This window comes from Amblyomma mixtum, chromosome 7 (assembly GCF_055824585.1).
Source record: "Amblyomma mixtum isolate Tamu chromosome 7, ASM5582458v1, whole genome shotgun sequence".
NCBI lineage: Eukaryota > Metazoa > Arthropoda > Arachnida > Ixodida > Ixodidae > Amblyomma > Amblyomma mixtum.
In genome coordinates this window covers 119,918,441-119,939,709 of record NC_143018.1, presented here as the reverse complement: position 1 = coordinate 119,939,709, position 21,269 = coordinate 119,918,441, and the positions used below count along the sequence as shown (strand labels likewise).

Sequence of the window (21,269 nt, the reverse complement as noted above, 5' to 3'; positions counted from 1 at the left end):
CGACCGTTTTCTCTCTCTCTCTTTCCCCAAGAAGCGTGGTCGCCGCGCGTCTCCATGCGGCGCTCTCTCTTCGCTGATCTCCAATGACCTTGACGGAGCACACGCCGGCGGTACAGGAGGAGAGGAGGAATGGGAAAGCTCGCGCCGGTGGGGCGCAAAAACAGGGAACAAAAAAAAAAAAAAGGGCCCTGCGCCTGCTGACTGCGGAAATGTTCTCCGCTGAGGCGGCTGAGGACCGGACAGGAATGTTTTTGGGGAAAGCGCACCTTCCAGGGGCGCGGCGCGGCGTTCGATATATCCAATGTCCGGCGAAAATGGAATTCGATATACAACGCAACTGTCCTATACTTTTACATAGTATTTTCAAGGGGGTAATCTGTGTGTTCGATATAGCCAATAATTCGAAATATGCGGGTTCGATATATCCGGGTTCGACTGTATATGAAAGAGAGGCAAACCATGCCGCCAATTCACTTTTTGTCAAGGCTGTAAATTTCTGTGAGCTTAGTACTTGTTGCGATGAATGCACCTTCAGAAGTTGATGTGAGTGAACTCAGCGTGTTGACCGAGCGTTGATTCCGCAGCCAGAGCCGTGGAGCTGACCTCCGGGAGAGCCGGCGGGCTCTCGCTCGGCTGTGGACGGCGGCCGAGACTGCCAAGCACGTGCTGGCCACCTTGGAGACTGCCCAGTGCTTCGCTGAGTCAGTCTACGAGGGCATGGACCTCAGCCTGAACCTCAGCAGGTGGGACCGGCAGTTTTACTGGCTTTTGTTGTTGAATGTCGGTCTGAGAATGCTTTTCGAGCACTGTTGTCGAGTCTGCGGCGTGCGTGAATGCTCACTCACACTTTTATTGCCTTTTCTCTGTTTTGCATTGGGGCCACCAGTAAACCTGACATGTGTACACTCAGTTGATGCCACTACTTTCTTTCTGTTTTCTTCTTTATTGCCATGTATCGCTGACTGGGTAGCCCATGTTGTTTGTTTGATATGTATGTACGTATGTATCCCCCCCCTGCAATTATGCTGTCACGGCACTGCAGAGAATTCAGATAAATAAATAAATAGGTTGGTTGGTTTATGGGGTTTAACGTCCTGAAGCGACTGAGGCTATGAGAGACGCCGTAGTGGAGGGCTCCGGAAATTTCGACCACCTGGGATTCTTTAACGTGCACTGACATCGCACAGTGCACAGGCCTCGAATTTCTCCTCCAAAGAAATTCAACCGCCGCGGCCGGGATCGAACCTGCGTCTCTAACGGGTCAGCAGCCGAGCACCATAACCACTGAGCCACCGCGGTGGCGAAAAATACATTTGTCTAGTTCCAGTGCTGTTTCTGAAGAGAAACAGCATGTCTGGTTATGCTTTATACTGTCACCAACCGATCCGACTGCAGTCGCTGACCAGAAATTCGGATCTTTTCATTTTCCAAACATTCTCAATTTATTTATTTTATTTATCTAAGCATACTGTAAGCCTAATTAGGCTCTTACAGGAGTGGGCAAAATAATGGGACAGTTATACAAAACAATAGCATATCCAGTATAACATACACAAGATAAAAACATGCGCACTGGAGTAGGATAGACCATGGCAAATAGGCTGATAACAAATATGCAGTTCGTTGAGAGACTGTCAAAGGACATGCGCATTGCCATATTCTTCGGACTTTTTATTTATTTATTTATTTATTTCACAATCCTGTCAGAGCCTTTCTCAGGCTCTGACAGGAGTGGAACAATGTAGTAAAGAACAGGCATGGTGTTCCGAAGCATTGAAACAAGAAATACAGGGCACAAATACAGAAGAGTGCAGAACTGCGGATTCAAACAGTAAATGACTCATGATAAAAAAATAATTGGTTAACAACAAAATTACAACAGTCACTTTTGCTCGAAAAAAGATACAACACCAGCAACGAAAGGATCAAGTGACAAGTGATTCATATATTGGCTGCATATAATTTACGGCATTGCGACATACCCCACGGAGCAATGTATCAAAGTGCCTGAAATTTAGGACATGTTGCAATTGATAACTCGATTCTTCGGACCTCATTCGCACTGACCCCAGCACTGCTGCCAGTAGCTAAGCCACCGTATACAGTCAGACCTTATTATAGCAGACTAGTGAGAAATTGTAAGCTACAGTAGGATCTCGATGATACGATGTCGTTTGATTTGAATATTGGGGTGATAATACGGATTCTAAAATACCCTGGCCAGAGTGCATTGTGTGCAATGGACAGAAATTCGGGAATCACGAACAACCCCCCGCCCCACTGCGGACGACACGAATGCGCGAGCCATGAGCACACCCTCGAGCACCAAGTACTAGCTGCCTGTACATCACTGATGATGCAATCGCCAGTTGTGCGGTGTGCACCGCGAGCAGTGATCAGTGGTGAGCGACCAACACAGTGCCAACTTTGCCAATCACGAGTGACGTGTGGCCCTAAGTAAAACTCCATAAGCCGCTAACAGATATGCGTAAATCTTACATAAAAATTTTGTTCGTTTTGGATGATACGGATATCTTTAATCACCCCATGAGATTCGTATGATCGAGATTCTACTGTATCAATTTACCCAAAATTCACTATACACACTCGTAGAGGAGAAGTGAAATTTAGTCAGTGAAAGGATAGCAGCTGGGAGGTACAGCCTTTGTCAAAAGTTTGGAGCCCAGGGGGTTTGCTTCTGAGCCACACTGTGTGGTACGTAATGCATCTCCAGCGCTCCGAATTTCCTGAAGGTAAGATGATTTCTGGTCCTGCCTCCTCCAATGGGTAGGGCTGCCACGAATGCTTCTGGAGTCCCAATACAAGGCTTAGAAGCAAACCCCCTGGGCTCTAAACTTTTGACAAAGACTGTACCTTTCGAGAAGTTTTACTGCTGTTTCGAAGCCGCTCACAGCGTTTGCGGAGGCCCCAAAGAACAGAGCGTCAAACATCGATTGAACGGCTCTCCTGCGCAGCATGGCACAGATCAAACGCCAGCTAGGGTGGCTTCCCCACATTAGAGCAGTATTGCATAAAAAATGGGATACCAGAACGAAAGCTATAGACCGTATGCAAAATTGCCGCCATCTATCGGAGAAAAGAAGAACCAGTTTAAAGCAGCCCTGTTGGAGGATGACTGAAGCCCGTTTCGCCTCTGCTCTCTGGATTAAGGCGCGCCCTGCGATAGCTCCCTTACAGCTGTGCTGGCTCGAAAGTCTTATTTCCTCTCACTTAAGCCTGTATACATGACTGAATGGTCAGTCGACCTGTTTCTGCTCCAAGTGACTTCGCAGACACTTATTACGTGTCCAAAACACTTTCCGAATGCCACCGGGTACGGAGCTACAAGTTTTTCACGGAGTCCTACGTCAGTCTGCCAACGCCAAAGACCAAGAAATGTACGAGGCAAATACAATTTTCGCTTACGGCTAAAAATGTGCACATTTCGGTCTAGTTTGAATCAGTTTTTATTTGGTTCGATACTTTTTGCGATCGGGCATGCCGCTTGAATTGCTGCTGTTGTGGTTGCATTTTCTGTGTGTTGCGTCGGCGCCGAAAGCAAACGGTAGTGAACCTCACGCTCATGTTGGTAGTGTCGGAAAATGCAGCCTCTCAACATGCGACGCTTTTCATTTTCCTTGAAAAGTTCATGCAGCATTTGTTTGTTTGCTCTAGTGCTTAAAGTTGCTTCGTGCGGCGAGCGGCCAGTTCGTACCAGTGGTGAGCAGCCTTGCGAAGAGCCTCGGAGTGGTGCGCTGCATGATAAATGAAGTGAATCCTTGCTAGTGTTTCCGTCGAAACAAATATTCGCACTAAAACTGACGCCTGTAATCGCTGCGGTGGATAACGCTAGGAGCGACGGTTCACACAAAGTGTGACCCGTACCACTGAACAGCTGATCACGATTACTCTCTTGCGAGGCCGATAATCACAGCACTTCAAGGGCAATCGCAGGAGAAAAACAGCTTTTGTACGATATTTTCTTCGTGCCTACAAAGCTTATTTCTAATTTCATTTGCTACATGGCGATAACGAAATGTGTTGCGCGATGTCTCGACATGTAGCGACGGCTCTGCAACATTTGTGCCGCGGATGTCGAGGATCGTAGTAAAAAAAAAAGAAATGCGCTCAAATCAAGCGCTCTTGCCTTTTCTCCCTGGGCTTCTTTTGACCCTTCTGCGTACAGCAAGGCACTGAGCAATATGGGAGGATATTGAGGACGGGGAAACTCGAGCGCGCATGACGAGCATGTACCAGTAAGTGCTGTGAATCCGGCGGCTATCCTCCAACATGGTGGATCGCGCGCGGCGACCGCTAGATGGCAGTGCATTTCGCATAAGACCTATAGCCGTTTTCACCACCTCTGTGACACTCGGTGTGAGGTGGGAGCACAAGATGGCTACCGTAAGGCTACAGCTGACCGTGCCTCCAGTTCTGGGGCACTATCGCCGAGTGCGAAAGGTGGTAACGGGTGCTGACGGCTTGGCTACCTACTATTCACGCCGCTGTATTTTCTGTGGCACTGTTAGCCAGTGCGAGATAAAGAGTGAGCTTCAAGGCACAAACTAGAAGCGAGGGAAAGGCTGCCGTTCATGCTGCCTTGCGCAGATAGGAAGGCTGGGAGTATTTGTTTGTGTCTTAGCTTGATTGAGAACCACTATTGGTTGCACGGCTTAAGATCTGTGGGTGACTGACTGTGCTCTGTCTTGTCTCCCTGCCTGTGTGTGTCCCTGTCCAGGGCCCGCTTCGAGTCCCTCCTGGGTCCTCTCCTCTCCCGATGCGCAGAGCCCATTGATGAGGCCCTGCGTCAGGCCGGCCTGGAGGCCTCCGACATCCACAAGGTGGGGGTCATCACTGCTTCGGGGAACCGGTATAAAGAGCATTGCGGGCCTGCCTTGCTGGTTAGCCTCGCTTGAGCTGTCTTTGCGCTGCTCTCTTGAGCTACACAGTACAAGGGAACAGGAACGGGGAGGTCTTGTCACATCTTTCAGGTGCCGGCTTAACGAGGGATGAGGGTCTTAAAAACTTGTTTGTTTTTTTGTCGATATAACTACAGTAATCCCTCGTTATAACGAAATCGCTTTACTCAAAATATCGCTTTATTCGAAATTTCTTCCGGTCCCGACCCAAACGCATGCATTTTAAGCCGCATTACTCGAAGCGCACGAAGAGCTTGACCCGCTTAGAGCGAAGTGGCGAGCGGAGGCATCGTAGCCGCCGAGCGTAGGCATCGCCGCCGTGACGGCGACCCTTTGCGCATGCAGTGCGAAATTAATACCGCCGACGAATTAAACTCATGCAGGCATAGAACAGGCCACAAAAGTACCAAACCCACGATCGATGACCTGCCTAGTAACCGGCATCAAGAGAGTGTCGAGTGTCCCCTGCTCAGCGGGGCCAAATTCCATGGTGCAGCGCGCCCGAACCGTTAATCTCGGTCGGAAGCGCATTCCTTGTGTTCCCCGTGACAGAATCCACACGAAAAAAATTGCCAGTGGCTTAGCTCCGGTTAAGCCTGGATATACAAGCGAAAAGCTGCATTTATGCTTTGTTTGACGTCATGGCTGTCGCAGTTCGCGCACAAGGCACTGGGAGCACCACGGTAGCGGTGTAGATTTTGAGCCAACTCCCTCGCTACCACTTCTGGGTCTTCTTTTCTTCTTTCCATGGCGAATGTCTGCGTCTCGTCTACGGCCGCCGCCGCCGCTCACATGTGCGTTCTCGCAACGCCTTGCGAAAGAACCTTCTCTTGGGGACCGCGGCGAGACCGCGCAGCAGCGGCAAGGGGTAAACCGGTGGCGAGGAGAAGTGGCGATGGAGCGCGCGTGCGCGCGCGGCCTCTTTTATGTCCGCCGCCGCCGCTCGGGCGTTATCACAACGCCTTGCGATAACGCGATAAGAGCGCGATAAGAACCGCTAGCAACGGCGAAGGGTAAACCGGTGGCGAGGCGGAGAACGGAGGAGGTGGCGAGGAGGGGGAAGGGCGCGCCGCGGCGGCGCTCACGTGTGGTCACGCGAAGCGCGGTGTTGACGAGCCTAGTGAAGCTTTTCGCTTCAATAAAGTTTTTCTCGCGCTTTGCGATGCCAGAAAACCGCGGTGTCTTGAATGCGGAAAAGTGGCCGGTCACACTCGATTCGCGCCATTCGACTAGAGAAACGGTCTAAATGCGCGTTAGGGTCACTGAATTTTGTTGTTACGGCGAGAACACATGTGCGAAAAGCGAGCGCGATTCAACGCGGCGCGAGGTTGCGAACGGCGCCTCAGCGTCCGATCGCAGCGCGCCGCTTGCGTCCAACCTGCTAGATGTCAACGGCGGGCCGCCCGCGGCAAATGCGATGACGGGAAGCGGGAGCCAACGCGAGCGCGGAGAGCGGCAGCGTCATGATGACGTAGGGCGCGCTCCTTTGAGCCGGGGCCGGTCTCGACCAGGTGGTGTTGTTTCGACGCGCTCGCCCGCTCGCGCGCGTCGAGACCGGCCGTGGCCTGCCGGCCTGTCGATCAGCCTGGATCCCGTCTGGATCACAAAAATGAGCTAAAGCTTGTTCTTGATATAGATAATAAACTCTGGTATAAGCGATTTGAAAACTGTATCATCTTTGAGGATCGCTGACCAATACTAAGTTGCTGGTAGAACAAATGTGCTACGAGAAAATTTTGTAGCGAAAGCTACATTGGCCACGAACTTGCGATTTCGCTGTGGCAGTGCTCCAAGGAGGCACAGAGACCGACCTTGAGCCGTTGCCTAGCAACCGCCGCAGCTGGCGGACGCAGCGGTTGCTAGGCAACGGCTCAAGGTCACCCGCCAGCTTCCTCGCAGTTGTGGCGCAATTAAATCTCGACTGTTTTAGCTTTTTTTGAGCGGTCGCTTATATCGAATTATCGCTTATAACGAATTTTTCCGCCGTCCCGCTGACTTCGTTATAACGAGGGATTACTGTACTTGGCATGCAGGTGTATCATAGAGTGCTGAGCACCCCTTCAATAGCCCTCATGAGTAAAGAAATTGCATACCTGGCAAAGAGCACATGCTTCAGCCTATTGTGATTTTACGTTTTCTTTTTGTACTCTGTGTGTCGACGGGAACCAGCGATGGCGTTAATCAAATATGTCTTGTGTATCGAGCATGCGCAGATGTGCATAGTGATTTTTTCACAAGCGTGCGCAATAAACGGCAGTTGAAGCCTAGCGTCTGTCCTTTGTGTGTATTTCAACGCGAGTAATGTGTCACAGTCTGCGGAGCAAAAGCACCAACCAGCCCAACTTTATTCCTCACGAACTGTTGGCGTCTGATATATCGGCCAACTGCTGTACTGTAGTTGCATTGAATTGCATTGCTTTCAGTCTGCCATATGCGGATGCCCCCCCCTCTCTTCCAGGTGGTGGTGTGTGGTGGGTCGACCAAGGTGCGGCGGGTGCGGACTCTCCTGGTCTCCCGTTTCCCCTCCTCCCTCCTGCTGGACAGCCACAGCCCAGACGAGGTCATCGCCCTCGGGGCCGCCATGCAGGTATACTATCTCCCACTCACTCTGAACCCACATGCACACACCTGAGCGTGAGGTGTTCGCATTGCACAGACCATGATGCCCACTGAGCAGCTGTGCAGTGACGTGCCTCGCATCATCATCGGGCAGTGCAGCGTGTGAAGTTTTTGCTGACCTGCATGGAATACTGCCTGATGCGAGAACATGTAGGGAGGATGTGGTGGCAGTGTTTTTAAATTGGAAGTGAGACCAGCACCAGTGAAAAGACATGTGCCCGTACTTGTTAGGCACTTTGATGGAAGGACTTTCTTCTCATCAGTCCCACCCAGCACCTGTAGTCAGGTCATTCAACTGTGGTGGGTTGTGGTAGCCTTCTTTGTCCCGGTTACTGTCTCATCACTTGGGAGGATACCATATATACCCATGTAGTAGACCCACTTGTGTAATGACCCCTTCCCCCACTTTTGCTGTCCAGATTTTTCTTTTTTTAAACCTTTAGCTTTTTGTAATGGGTGTCCGCCTTGGCAGCGTGCCAAGATGCTGCCCACCAATAACATCTGGGCAACAGCACTTGTTTATCTTTTGAGGAGAGCTCCTGCCAGACGGGTGTTGGGGGTCGGGTGTGGCATACTCCACGGGCTTGGCTGAGCGCCAGGATATTGTGTGCCCTAAGCTATGGCCTAAACATTCACATTACACACTCGTAACCATCCTGTGTGTTTTTTTAATTTTGCGTAAAAAACCTCACCTAGGGCCAGTTTTCAGCATGTTCACTTTATCTCACCGCAATTGGCCAGCATCACCAGCTGCCACAAAATTGTCAGATCAGTCGCATCAAAGTGAACAATGCCAAACGCCAGCGACACAAACACATCATGTCTGACTGGATGCATTTGTTGATAACAGAAGGACGGACAGATATGCCGTATTTACTTGCATAATAGGCATACCCCCAGTTTGGTTGCGAAAAACCAGATTTTTTTTTCCCGCGCATAATACGCGCACCCCAAACTTGGCACTGTTATCAATACTGTATTTAATTGATTGCAAGCCTACGCCTCGCCTCCCCCCCCCCCCCCCCCACCCTCACCCCCCAAATCTTTATTTTAACAAAGCTTTTGGTGGACTGACTGCTAGTCCTCACTAGTGTTCAGCTGCTGCCGCAGCTGCTGCAGACCCACAGCATGTACCGTACAACGACATCGCGTGGAACAGCTGCACGCAGTTTTCATGGATGCTCACTTTAAATGTCTGTTTGGAAAGCTTCATCTGTAGCCAGAAACCTTCCCTTGAAAACCTCAGCGATAGCAGTCAAAAACAAAAAATTTGGCACTCCACAGTTGCAACTGCCGCACTTCTCGGCCACGTCAAACTTCTGGCCTGCTGTACGCTTGCCGTGTTCGAGAGCAAACTCCCAGCCGTGTAGCTACATATTCAGGTGCTTGCCTGTCGTGCTAAAGCTGCAATGCTCGGTGGCAGCACACAAAAGCCACAGATATGGTGAAGTAACATGCTACCACAACTCCCGTAGCCTTTGACAGCCACAAAAGGCTGGAGCTGGTGGTACTGATGCCGATATGGATAGCAGGAGCTCACGGCAGAGGAAAAAGTTGACGATGATGATGATGACCCGTGGCTTCAGGTGCCATCTGTGGGCAGCACCTGGAAGCTCCTGTGCACGTGTGTGACCTCTGCAATCAAGCGCCTGTTGCTCGCAGCCAGAGCTGATTGCGGAGGCCACGGCGCATGCATTTCGAGGGCTATTCCCGTGTGGGTCGTGGAAAGTTTGGGCACCACCCTTACGCAGATCTTTTTTTTTTTAATATTCCCTTTGGGAAAACACGGTGTGGCCCATGCATGGGTGCTTTCATGCGGTATTTTCAATTTTGCGACTCAAAAATTTACGGAAATTTTACCCAGCATAATAGGTGCACTCTGATCTTTGAGCCAGATTTTCTGAATAAAAAAGTGCGCTTATTATGTGAGTAAAAATGGTAGTATTGGTTCTTAAACCTTCAATGTAGGGCATTTTTTTTTGTTATTGCACAGCCACATTCAATATTGAGGACAGACGTAGGTGTCAAAATGTGAGCAGTTTTCACTTTTGATGGGAGAACTGTGAAAAACGACTCTGGTTTCACAGTGTGAAGGAAAGAATAAACTCTACCCTGTGTGTGCAGCATCATGGCTTCCACACACATCAGGGTCACTACAAAGTTTTGCCCGCTTTGGGAACTACACAATATCAGAGTCTGTGGCTGGGCGAGTAGGCCAGTACTGGGCATAGCGAAAGAAAAGGGTGCAGAAAACTGAACGCAGAAAGGCCACAGTATAGGACGCAGTGCTCTTCGGCACCTTTTCTTTTTATGTCTTATTTTTTGTGCTGTTTTCTATCACTGCGCGCTGTCTCATGCCACGCTGGGGCCCAGGACGAAATTCGACAGGCATGCTGTGGCATATGGGAAGCAGCAGGCATTTTTGAGTGTACAAGCACTAGATGCCTCGCTAGGAAAAACGCCGTTATGTGTCACAGCTACCACGGTTGGCAGGTGGCCAGTGGAGAGAGAGAATGCCCCTCTCCACTTTTGGGGGAGAGGGAATGCAAGTGGGGGAGGGAAGACGAGGTTGTGACAGGTTGGAGGGGACAAAATGGACAGAGGAAAACCACTTTTATTTTTCATGCACTGACACTAAGTACAGTACAACCTCGATAATTCGAACTCGGTTAATCGAAATCCCGGATAATTCGAAAGTTTTCTGCGGTCCCGTATTTTCCAATGTAAATTTGGCCGGATAATTCGAACAGGCGGCCTGCGCCAGCCTGGTTAATTCGAAAATTTGGACTGCTATGCGGCAATGCCTGATCCATGTTTCGCCGCAAACCCGGCGAAATGACGGCCCTACGGAGCCGCGAGGCAAAGCGACATAGTAATGGTGATGATTTATAGGCGAAGCGCCCCAGCCGGAGCACTCTCTGCACAAAAATCGGTCCACAGTGCGCCTCGCGCACCGCCGAAACACGCGCCTGCAGAGGAGAAGACGTGCTTCACTGCAACACGGCGGGCATACTGGTTTTTATCACATGACCTCGCCCCCATTCCATCCCTTGGTGTGCTTCGCCCACTCTTCCCCCGTGCCTCCGACGCTGCAAGTACGCCGCCACCACCGCCGCGCAGGTCTCGCCTGCGCCATTTCTTTGTGTTGTGCGCTGTGGTTAGGGGTCGGCTACTGTGCCGTTTTTTTTGGGCGGGACTGTGCAGAAGTGCTAGCTTTGTGACCGTAGCAGTGAAAAAGCTGTTGCATGAAAAAGCTGTTGCATGAAAAAGCTGTTGCATGAAAAAGCTGTTGCGTGCAACTGCAACAGTGCAATTGTGCCGGCACATCATTGCATTTAGTTTGAGGTAGCAAATCGTTCATTTTTCTTTTTCTTTTCATAGAAAGCTTTTGCTGCACATTTGTAAAATCTCACATCCTCCGTGCTGTCATGTGCCGCTAACTAACTGAGCACACCCGTGCCCCACCAGGCGGCCCTGCTGTCCTCCCGGGGAGAGAGTGTGCGGGAGGTTCCCCGTCACGTGCAGGTCCCCGCACTCGCCCGCAGCATCTACGTCAAGGTAGGCACCATTTCTGAGGGCCAGGTGCTCCCTCTCTCGGTGTTGGGCTCATGGGGGGGGGGGGGCTGCTGCCGCAGATTGGCGGGCTGGGTTCTTGACACAGAGAGGTATGTGCAGCTCCACACAGATTGTTGGGCAGGGAAGGCTCGTTATGAACTCAAACTTTGTTAATTCGAATTTCTGGATAATTGACCCTGCACAACTTGGTCCATCCACGCTCCATTGGAGTGTTTGTAGAACATAGCCCCAGTAAGTCGAATGTGAATTTGCGCCGCCAATAGTAATGGGCGGCCCAGTCATGGGGCAAATCAAACAACGCCCTCACAAGGCTGCGCCGTCTCTTTGGAGGAGAGATCTGGAAAGGATGAAATTGCAAAACAAAAAAAGACATAAGAGAATTAGAAAAAATACAGACGCATGCAGTATGTTTTATATTTAATAAGTAATAACAGAACTGATTCCTCATCTTCATTAATGGCAGCAAATGATATTAAACCTCTCCACATCAGACACGAGATAGCCCGCCTATCCTTCCTTCACCAACTAATTCATGGAGAACTAGGCATCTCTCCAGCCCCTTGTGTGCAGTTTTCAGAAACATGTAGAACTCGTTGTCATCACAATCACACTTTAGCATCATACTTTGCGCATACTAACGCTTTCACATTTTCTTTTTTTCCGAGAATGATTGACTAATGGAACTCCCTGCCTCTACAGTTGATGTCGGCTGTTGATTTTGACAACACACTTTGTGTGCTATTTTAGATTGTATGTGTGCTACAGGAGGCAATTTTATTATTCTGTGTTTTGCGGTCCAGCTATATTGAGTGAATGTACCGTAAAAACCCGCGTGTAATACGAACCCGAATATAATACGAGGTGAAGTTTTAGAGACGCAAAATGGGAAAAAAAAGTTTTACCCGCCTATAATACGAGTGGCGCAAGCTCATGCACAGAAGACATTTATTCAAATCACGTTCCGCACTCCACTTCAATCACTTTCTTCTTCAGTAGCACTTTCTTCGGGCATTTCTTTGTTTGACAAATCATCCCAAATGTACTAATCTTCCGTGCCATCAAGGGCGTTCGAGATGCCGCGCTTCTTAAGCCCGCTTCAGCCGCCCGGTTGGCGCCACTGCAGGCTCACCTGAGCGCATCCACTCTGCGTAGCACCGCTTGACTGCGTTTTTGAACAGTTTGTTTACACAACCATCAAGCGGCCGCGAAAGCTTCGTCGCGTTCCGCTGCACACGAAAAGGGCTTCTTTCTGTCGTGGCCATCCACGAATGCTTCCTTTGACGACACCAAACTGCCTCCCGGCCGCACCGTTGCCGATGTTCTCCACAGCTAAAATCACTTTTCGCTTGAAAGCAGCCGAGTACTGTTTTCGAGACCCTGACATCGTGCTCCCCAAAAGAATATCCACTTCACGAAGCGTGCCTTACATGCTAGCACGTGCGTTGTCGACAGGCACACGGCACACCGCGACCCCCCGGCGCACCCAACGGATCAACAAAGAAACGACGCCGTGACGTCGTTTGTCGAAAGTAACGAAGCCAAGCCATAGCCACGCGCCAATAGCAAAGCCAAGCCGTAGCCGCGCCGCAAAAACGAAACCAAACCTTCGAGCAACTTTGAAAATTTTTGTTCGGATCCGCAAATAGTACGAGGCGGAAATTTAGGACACTAATTATGGGAAAAAAAACCTCGTATTATACGCGGGTTTTTACGGTATTTTTCTGCCCTCCCTGCCTGGACCCATATGAGAGTCTGCAGTATTGTGAAAATAAAAATTAAAATAATAAATTGACATGCAAGGTCTGGCGAGCTACAAGGCCAGATAAACGAGGAATGGGGGAGGAGGGGGTCTAAACCACCGCACGAGCGGCCAGGGCAACAAGGGGACAAGTTAGAAATTTTTTGCCACAACACGCTACTCAGTCAGTCAGTTGACTCAGTCGCGTGGATGTGAGACAACCTTCAGTGATGGTATGGCTAGCACGGCAGTGGCAGTTAGCTGCGTGACCCTTGAAATTTGTGCCCAGCTGTTGCTTGTCGCTGCTTATCTCAAAGAGGCTTCAGTAGCTTGCTGTGTTAGATTCTGTAGCTGAGCAGTGGGTCATGTGACCAGTGATGAGCTGCAGCAAATGGAACACTTCGAAGTGTATCCAGCACTCTGAATCCGAAATCACTCGGTCATGCATGAAACTGCGACATGTCTGACACGAATGATTTAGAACTTCCGCTGATACTTGTTGTGCATCTTTGTCTTGGTTTTCCTAGTGCCCTTTGCATCACGTTCCGTGCGATTAGTTGCAGGCAACCTGCGCGGTATGCCACGATGCAGTGATTCAACAACGTCGTCCGTCTGCGGTAATTACTGCATCAAGGCACTTCAAGAGAAGCTTGAAAACCATGCGTGAAGTCAACGCCGGAGTGTTATCGAAACAGAACATCGCTAAAATGCACGCTCACTGGTTTAGCAGTTTGCAATGGAGGTTGGAAGGCTGGAAAATCGGGCAGCTTACGTGCAGTCGGCTTGACGGCTTTTGTGTTTCGACCTAGACGGTCACGCAACCTTTGTTACGGGTTTACGTTGATACGTTATGTGTTCCTTGGAATCATAACTAATCGATCTAGATAGATCGTGCAATGTTTCCAACTCCCGAATGTGAATGTGCCCTGAATTTTTTAGTCGCAGAGATTGCGTTATCATATTGGTCCGTAGCGCAAGTCACTCAGGAGATGAACTGCTAAACATGATCACGGAGTTAGACAAGCGGAGCAGTATTGTGGGTCTAAAAATTCGTATGCAGAAAACCAAAGTAATGTTCAACAGTCTCTCAAGGGAGCAGCAGTTCGCAATTGGCACCGAGGTGCTGGAAGTGGTAAAGGGAATACGTCTACTTGGGGCAGGTAATTACTGCTGATCCAGATCACAGGAGTGAAATACCATATAAATGCGTGTAAGGGCCGCACCCCGAAAATTGGCCCTCAAATCTGGACAAAAAAATTGCAACCCTTATGCGCATTTATACGGTAACTAGAAGAATAAGAATGGGGTGGAGCGCATATGGCAGGTTCTCTCAGATCATGAATGGTAGCTTACCAATATCCCTCAAGAGAAAAGTATACAATAGCTGTATCCTACCGGTACTCACCTATGGGGCAGAAACGTGGTGGCTAACAAAGAGGCTTCAGCTCAAGTTAAGGACACCGCAGCGAGCTATGGAAAGGAAAATGATAGGTGTGACGTTAAGAGATCGGAAGAGGGCGGAGTGGGTGAGGGAACAAACGCGGGTTAATGACATCCTAGTTGAAATCAAGAGGAAGAAATGGGCTTGGGCAGGGCATGGAATGCGAAGGCGAGATAACCGCCGGTCCTTAAGGGTGACGGAGTGGATTCCAACAGAAGGCAAGCGTAGCAGGGGGCGGCTGAAGGTTAGGTGGGCGGATGAGATCAAGAAATTTGCGGGGATACGGTGGCCTCAACTGGTGAAGGACAGGATTAACTGGAGAGACATGTGAGAGGCATTTGCCCTGCGGTGAGCATAGTCAAGCTGACGATGATGATAATGATTGGTCGAAAATCAGCAGTCGTTGGACGGTTGCATACTGCTCGATTTTCCAGCCTTGTGATCCTGCTTACAGTGGCTGTATGCTCTTTGTTACTCTAATGTGGCCCTCTGCTGGACAGGTTTGGACGCGCTGATTGCCAGCCACCTCTTCTTCAGTTTCGAAGGCAAAAAAGAGGCCTTCAGATAAGTTGGGTCTTTAGAACAGAAAGGTCTTTCCGATTTCAAGCCTTGGTCTGGAGATTGAAGCTTCTCGGCTTCCTTCCCTAGTTGCGACACCGGCCGTTAAAGGGTTAGAGCGGCTCTTGTGCTGAACCCACCGCTCTTTCCTTCCGTCTCTCTGCAGACGGGTGCAGAAGGATCGCTGATGGAGGTGCTTGGTCGTGGGACGCCCGTGCCTGCACGGTGGCAGGAGGGTGTGGCCAGGGTGGACGGCGAGAGCAGTGTTGTGCTCGAGGTGTACGAGGGTGGTGACGGGGGCCAAGATGCCACCCTCCTGGCCAGGGTGAGTCTGTGTTGGTGTTGCTCAGTGTCGTTTATCGTGACTGTATGTTTCCATTGGTTATAAATGCCCCGTTTGTTGATTTATTTTTATCAGCATCGTGTGTTTTCCCTTTTGTTTCCTTTGGCTGTTAATGCACTCTACAGTATTTTTCGCCCCCTTACACTATGCCCAATGGGCCTGTAAGGAATTTCAAATAAATAAATAACAGCAGGAAACACAAGGAGTGGGGCGGGCCTCATTTCATTTCATTCGTTGTTGACTGAAGGGCACTTTACATTCTCGCTGGCATGGAGAACAAAAGAACGGGGAGCAGCAGATGCTGACGGCCACAAAGTTGTAGTGGCGGCAGCATACGCAACGATCCGTCATGTTAGAAATGTCTTAGGGGCAGTTACCAGTGCATGATGATAACGGCAAAACCAGAACTCAAGAAGACTGCATTGTCCCTGTCATTGACGGGGTGGTTGGCGCGTTAGACATGCTGAGACGGCGCGCAAGCTTGCAACATGACCAAGATGCACATAACGCCATCAATGCTGGCAAAGAAATGTCGGAAGGAATGCTTTCATTGCAAATGAAGTGTTTGACCATGAATTCTCTACAGTATGTTCTTGGCGGATTCTTAACATGCTAGGAGACGAATTCAGATGTAGCGAAATTTTGGTATTACGAAGTAAGCTACCGATTTTGGCAGATGCGTTAAATCAAGGTTTAACTGTAGTAGTAGACCACGGATTTTACTGATCATGCAAGTATAGACCTCTGTTGCATTGTTTGACAGTATGTGTGAAGTTTTCGGTGTCTGCATTGTTGCCAGATCTGCATGGACAGCCTGGAAGAGGAGTCGAAGCTGGTGGCAAGTCTCAGCATCCGCAGGTGAGCCAGCTGCAGCTTCTGTAGGGTGCCTGCTGTGCTTCACATACAGCAGTCGCCAACCGATTTTTCGGACTCGGCGGGACCCGGAAAATGGTCCGAATAATCGAACAGTCCGAAAAATCCGTGAACTTAAAAAAATAAACAATTCTGCGAAAAAACAGCTTTCAAAATCGCGAAAATCATCGCTCCCCATGTTCGGCCTACATGCGATAATATTAGACTGAGTCATAGCCATGCTTCCTTCATGTCCGCACCCTATCACATCATGATACCAGATAGTGCAACACGGCCGCGGTCTTGCGGCGAATGAATGCACTCGCTGCACGAAGCAAGAACAGTCAGTTTGCATGAGGCAATGACGTTCGCAAAGACCGAGCTAACCCATGGGTAACCCACGGCAAGACGCGAGCGGAAGCGGGCGCCTCCGACCCCCCCCCCCCCTCCGCGCGCCGCGGGGGGGGGGGGGGGGGGGTGCTGCAGCTGCTCCACTATACCGTTCGTTTTCCATGCGATCGCGCGCCCTTTGTAGGGCATCTCGATGGCAATGGAGAGCATCTTATCTCGAAAAGCAACGGTGGAGACCAAATAGCCAAGCCTATCCAAGCCAGTCCGATTCCGTTTGAATCCAAGATGGCGCCTTTCGCGGTGGCGGCAAACGGGTTGGTTGTGACAGCGATGCCCGCTCGCGTCTATATTAGGCCGAAATAACTAACTTTCGGTTGAAAAACGATCATCACAATATTGTTGGCACCTATTTTAGTCAGAAAATTCGAACTTTTAGACTCCACAAAGTCCGAAATATCGGTCGTGAAAATGTACACATTCCTATGAGGTGCGCGACGGTTCTTCAGCGAAGTCCAAAATATCGCGCTAGTCCGAATTATTGGAGTCCGAAATATCGGTCGGCTACTGTAAAACCTCGATACTGCGAACTTGGTTAATTCGAAATTTTGGACAATTCAAATAATTTTTTGAGGTCTCATAATTTTCCACTTAAATTTAAACGGATAATTCGAAGGACCGGCCTGCAACAGCCTGGTTAATCCAAAAATCTGAGGTGCTATATGGGAATGCCTGATCCCAATCTCGCCGTAGTCGGTCAAGTGATGGCCCCTCGGAGCCACGAGGCAGCAGTGCAGAGCGATATTGGTGCTTGTTACGCAAAGAGCCCCAGTGTAGTCGTGAGTACTGGTTTCAAAGTAACATGTTCTGAGCGCTTTGTCAAGGTACAGTCGAGGCACAGCTGGACTGGAGGCAGCAGTACGTATGCTCGTCGCTCCTCTCCAGCTCGGCCATGGTCAAGGCAGCGTCTAGCGGAGGTGCTGGCATCAAAGCACTCTCATCCCCAGTAGTGCTGTGTGTGCTACGATTCTTGCTCAGGACTACAATGCAATGCAGATTGCCTGGGCGCGACATCATCCTGCGCTTTTTCTTTTAGCAATGTGCCATGGTTAGTAGATTAGGTTACTAGCATCTCTGATTACTATAAGTACCATCACTTATAAGTCGACCTTTCTTCGGGAAAGCGTGGTCTTGGGGGGGCTTTTGGACGAGCTGCGGGTATTACAAAACCTGTGTCGGTGTAGTTCTCGGCCATATGTCCATGTGTCAAAAAATGGCTGAGGCTTAGCTAAGGTTAAGCCTAGTCAGATGCGAAGCATATTGATGGCTAGGCTTGGTAATACATGGCTTTCCTTGGTTGACGTTCATCCCGCTCTTCATTGGTCTCTGTGGCACGCTGAAGCTTTCGCTTCTCGTTCAAATCAGCCCTGCTTCTAGGCGGCATCCCAACACCTGGCCGCCTCGTAAGTGCCCGGAGAGCGAGGCAAGCTCAGCTTTATACCGCTGCTGTAGCGTCACGTGGTCAGCTGCAGCGCCTCTGATGTGGAGCCTCCACCGCCGCGGCCGACCGCGCGAGCCGGCAGCCCATCTCTCCTCTGCTGTGACGTCATGTTGTCACGTGGTGTCACCTGGTCACGCTAAAGGTCAATGATAGCTCCACCGCCGCGCTCGACGGGCTGTAGTGTAGCTCTAGTAATATGCTTCACATAAAAAGTTCACTGGTATCCAATAGACCACATCCAAAGGCAACCCCATTTTCGCTTTCTTGCAGTGACGGATCAGTCCACATCTCATGCACGGACAAGCACAAGAGTCTCACCGAGTCCGTGACACTGGATGCGGCGACGGCGGCCGAGTCAGACTCTTCGGGAAGCTGACAGCACTGTCCCGCCCTCTTAGGTTTTTGTCGGCAGCCACACTTAGCTGTCGTAGTCAGTGAGCGCACTTGTGGTTGGCCTCCCTGTCTGTAAACTACGTCTTTCTCTTATTTTTTGCACCAGGAAGGGCAGCGTTGGCAGCCTTTGCGAAGCGCAGAAACTTGGCATGCGATGCGGTGCAGCAGCATTACTCCGAACATGCGTAAAATCCTCACTGCTTTACCGTATCGTGAGCTGGTTTAGTAAGGTAATAGTAATACTGCCCAGCACCCCGCTTGGCATATACAGCCTAGTTTTCTGTGTGAATCCAGAGCTTGCGGTTAAGCACTTGGAGACGGCGCAAAGGTTCTCGGGGTGTGACCGTTTACTCGGGTGGTAAAAAAGTACGAAGTGATGCAGCGACAGTACGAAGTGGTGCAGCGACCCCTGACCTTTTCAACTTGTGACGACCGAAGGCAAAGGAAGACAAGCTGAGCCTTGCTGGCCGTGATTACTCTGGACCACCACCACTGAGCTACAAAAGACTGCGAGAACCATCACAACTGTTGAACTGATACCGTGGTTGTGCAAACTATGTTCAAGTTGTGACAGCTGCAAAACTTGGCACTGTGTCAAATTTTTTTGGTGCCATTGACATGCATGGATTAGAGCTTTTTATTTTGGCATTGTCTTTGCTCATTTTCGATCCTTCGGTTCTCTTGAGTTCTAGTTGCGCTAGCAACTACCATTTGCTTGTTTGCTCAATACGGATGTCACTGGGCAAATGTTCTTTTCCCTTTTTAGTTAACTTTATGCTAAGGTGCCTGGTATGCGTTGCTTGCTCTATGACTACCAGGCAGGCAGTTGCGCAGTATGTGAAAGAGCACTGACACGATGAAAAGGTGCCTTGTAAAGGAAACTCTAGGCTTTCATGTTCGTTTTGTGGGTGGAGTCTTGAAGGAGAAAGTTCTCTCACGGTGTGAAGATATGAGTTATTGAATTGCATAACCCACATGAAAGTCTTGTCTGGCCTGAGTATTGGGCCACTCACAGCAGAGACCCAGATGTGACCTCGGTATGCGAGTATAGTGGGACTATATTTTATAGTATTTCTTTCAGTTTCTTGTTTACTCTGTGAGAGCTCATTTTTGATGTTGGATGTAGTGATACATGAAAGTCAGTCAAGCAAGCCTATTTTACTGAAATCACAGTGGCCCTGTGGTGTCGCAGTGAGAGATTTCTATGGAGCCAAAGGTGGCCTTTAGGCCTTGCAGATGACGGCACTGGTCCTGTTGTTTTGCAGAGGGCATCCATATATACCGTTCTTTTCTGTGTTTGTGCTGTATGTGAGGTGATATGCGTGCCCATGTGAAGAAAGCAAGCGACATGAGCTCTGAACCTTGGCACCACCTTTTAGTTGTGCATGTCAGTGTCTTGCAACACAAGGCCATGTGAGAAGTGCTGTACATAAGGAGCATTAGTCTACCTAGCTTGTAAAGTTGTTGCCTTGACACCAGCTGCTAGTAATTTGCCTGCGTTCGTGAATCTGCTTCTCAGGGCACAGTACTTTGCTGTTTGCAGGTATGCACAGGTCCACGTGTCTCACACTGAAAGCCTAGTACCAGCTTTTGTCCTGCTCGCGAAAGCAACTGGCAGAGGTATCCAGCGGGGGCCATCTGCTTTGTCTTACGTGAACACTGAGCTGGTGCCAAAATGCCTTTGATCAGAACACATAGTGCAGATTCACAAGGAACCACATAGTTTGCCATGAATAGGGCCTGGGTGTTTTATCACCGAGTTGCTTTTTTTCCTCAACTACGGTCAACTGCTTCAGGGTGTGAAACAGCCTTTGCTTGCCTCTCACTGTCTGAAATTAATTTACTCTGTGGTTGTTGATTAGTCGCTTACTCATCTCTGCCACTTGTATACAGTGCATTATCTTTGCAATTATCATCAGTTAATGGCCTGAAAACCCTCTAGAATGGTCCTATACATGCAACAACCAGATCTTGACAGTCACAAGGAGGGCAGCGGACTATGCGATGCATCTTGGAGAATTTTTGTTGCTGTCACCTAAAAGTGCGTGTAACAAACTCTTTGTTTTCTACATTAGAGCCTGCTGATTCCAAATTTAGACTGTCTTTGTAATATAATATAAACTAGGTTTGTTGCACTCTACTTGGTCACTGTTCGTCATGTCTGCCAGCTGCCGTGCTGATGGTGGTGACATTTCCCATCTACACGCATTAGGATAAAGATCCCGCAAGGTCTGAAGCTATGCTGCAGTTTCTTATTCAAGAGTAGTGTGCTCTGATGTCTCTTATCAATGAGCACTTGACATCCCTTGAGAAAGAGAAGTGCTTTGGTTCTTCCTTTGCGGAAGTGTCATCCTTAGCTATGTCACACGCCCGTCCACTGTGGTACTGTTGTAACTGCGAAAGACACCTACTCACATGAAACTTGCCTGCCGCGCCATTTTATTAAGGAGCAGCAAGATGTGTGGAACTATTTTGGTGATGCTGTAGTCAAGTCTCGTGGTCTCCTTTTAGTGGCCATCAGGTCGTGATTCCTTGAAATTATTGCTTGTACAGCAATGTCGCATTCAGGATGGCAAGCAGGATTTTGGCTGCTGTGCAGTATACTTGAAGCCTCGGTTTCATCTTGTACATATGCATGTTGCTTTGTTGCAGAACAAGGAGCTGCAATAAACGCACCTGTTTTGCTGTCTTGTGGACGTTTTTCTATTACGACGTGGTTTTCCCAGTAGTTTCGGTATCAGCCAATGGGTGGCAGCAGTGATTGTGGGCTGCTAAGGCTTGACACTGTTTTAACCAGTGCACAAGGTACAGCACATCCGCAAAGAGAGGAGTGAAATATTGGCGCCACGTAGGCATTCCAGGAATGTGCTGTTGATGTTCTGTTTGGCACATGAGCATGTCAGGCGAGTGAAGCTGTGCAAATTGCATTCTTAACGTATACCACGTACTCCGCTGCAGTGAAGAGTTGGGTTAAAAGTGGC

General features: G+C 49.5%; 1 protein-coding gene across 1 annotated transcript in view; it reads left to right on the top strand.

Annotated features, from left to right (window-relative positions):
• The window catches only part of LOC149337338 (heat shock 70 kDa protein 14-like), a 44,779-nt gene extending 23,803 nt beyond the window's left edge, over positions 1-20,976 (top strand). Inside the window, exons 8-14 of the mRNA XM_089553418.1 lie at positions 585-743; positions 4,739-4,841; positions 7,378-7,506; positions 11,007-11,096; positions 15,018-15,176; positions 15,994-16,052; positions 18,166-20,976. Of these exons, the coding sequence (XP_089409544.1) occupies positions 585-743; positions 4,739-4,841; positions 7,378-7,506; positions 11,007-11,096; positions 15,018-15,176; positions 15,994-16,052; positions 18,166-18,271 (805 nt within the window). The 3' untranslated portion in view covers positions 18,272-20,976. The remainder of the gene's footprint in view (positions 1-584; positions 744-4,738; positions 4,842-7,377; positions 7,507-11,006; positions 11,097-15,017; positions 15,177-15,993; positions 16,053-18,165) is intronic.
• The last annotated feature ends 293 nt before the right edge of the window (positions 20,977-21,269 follow it).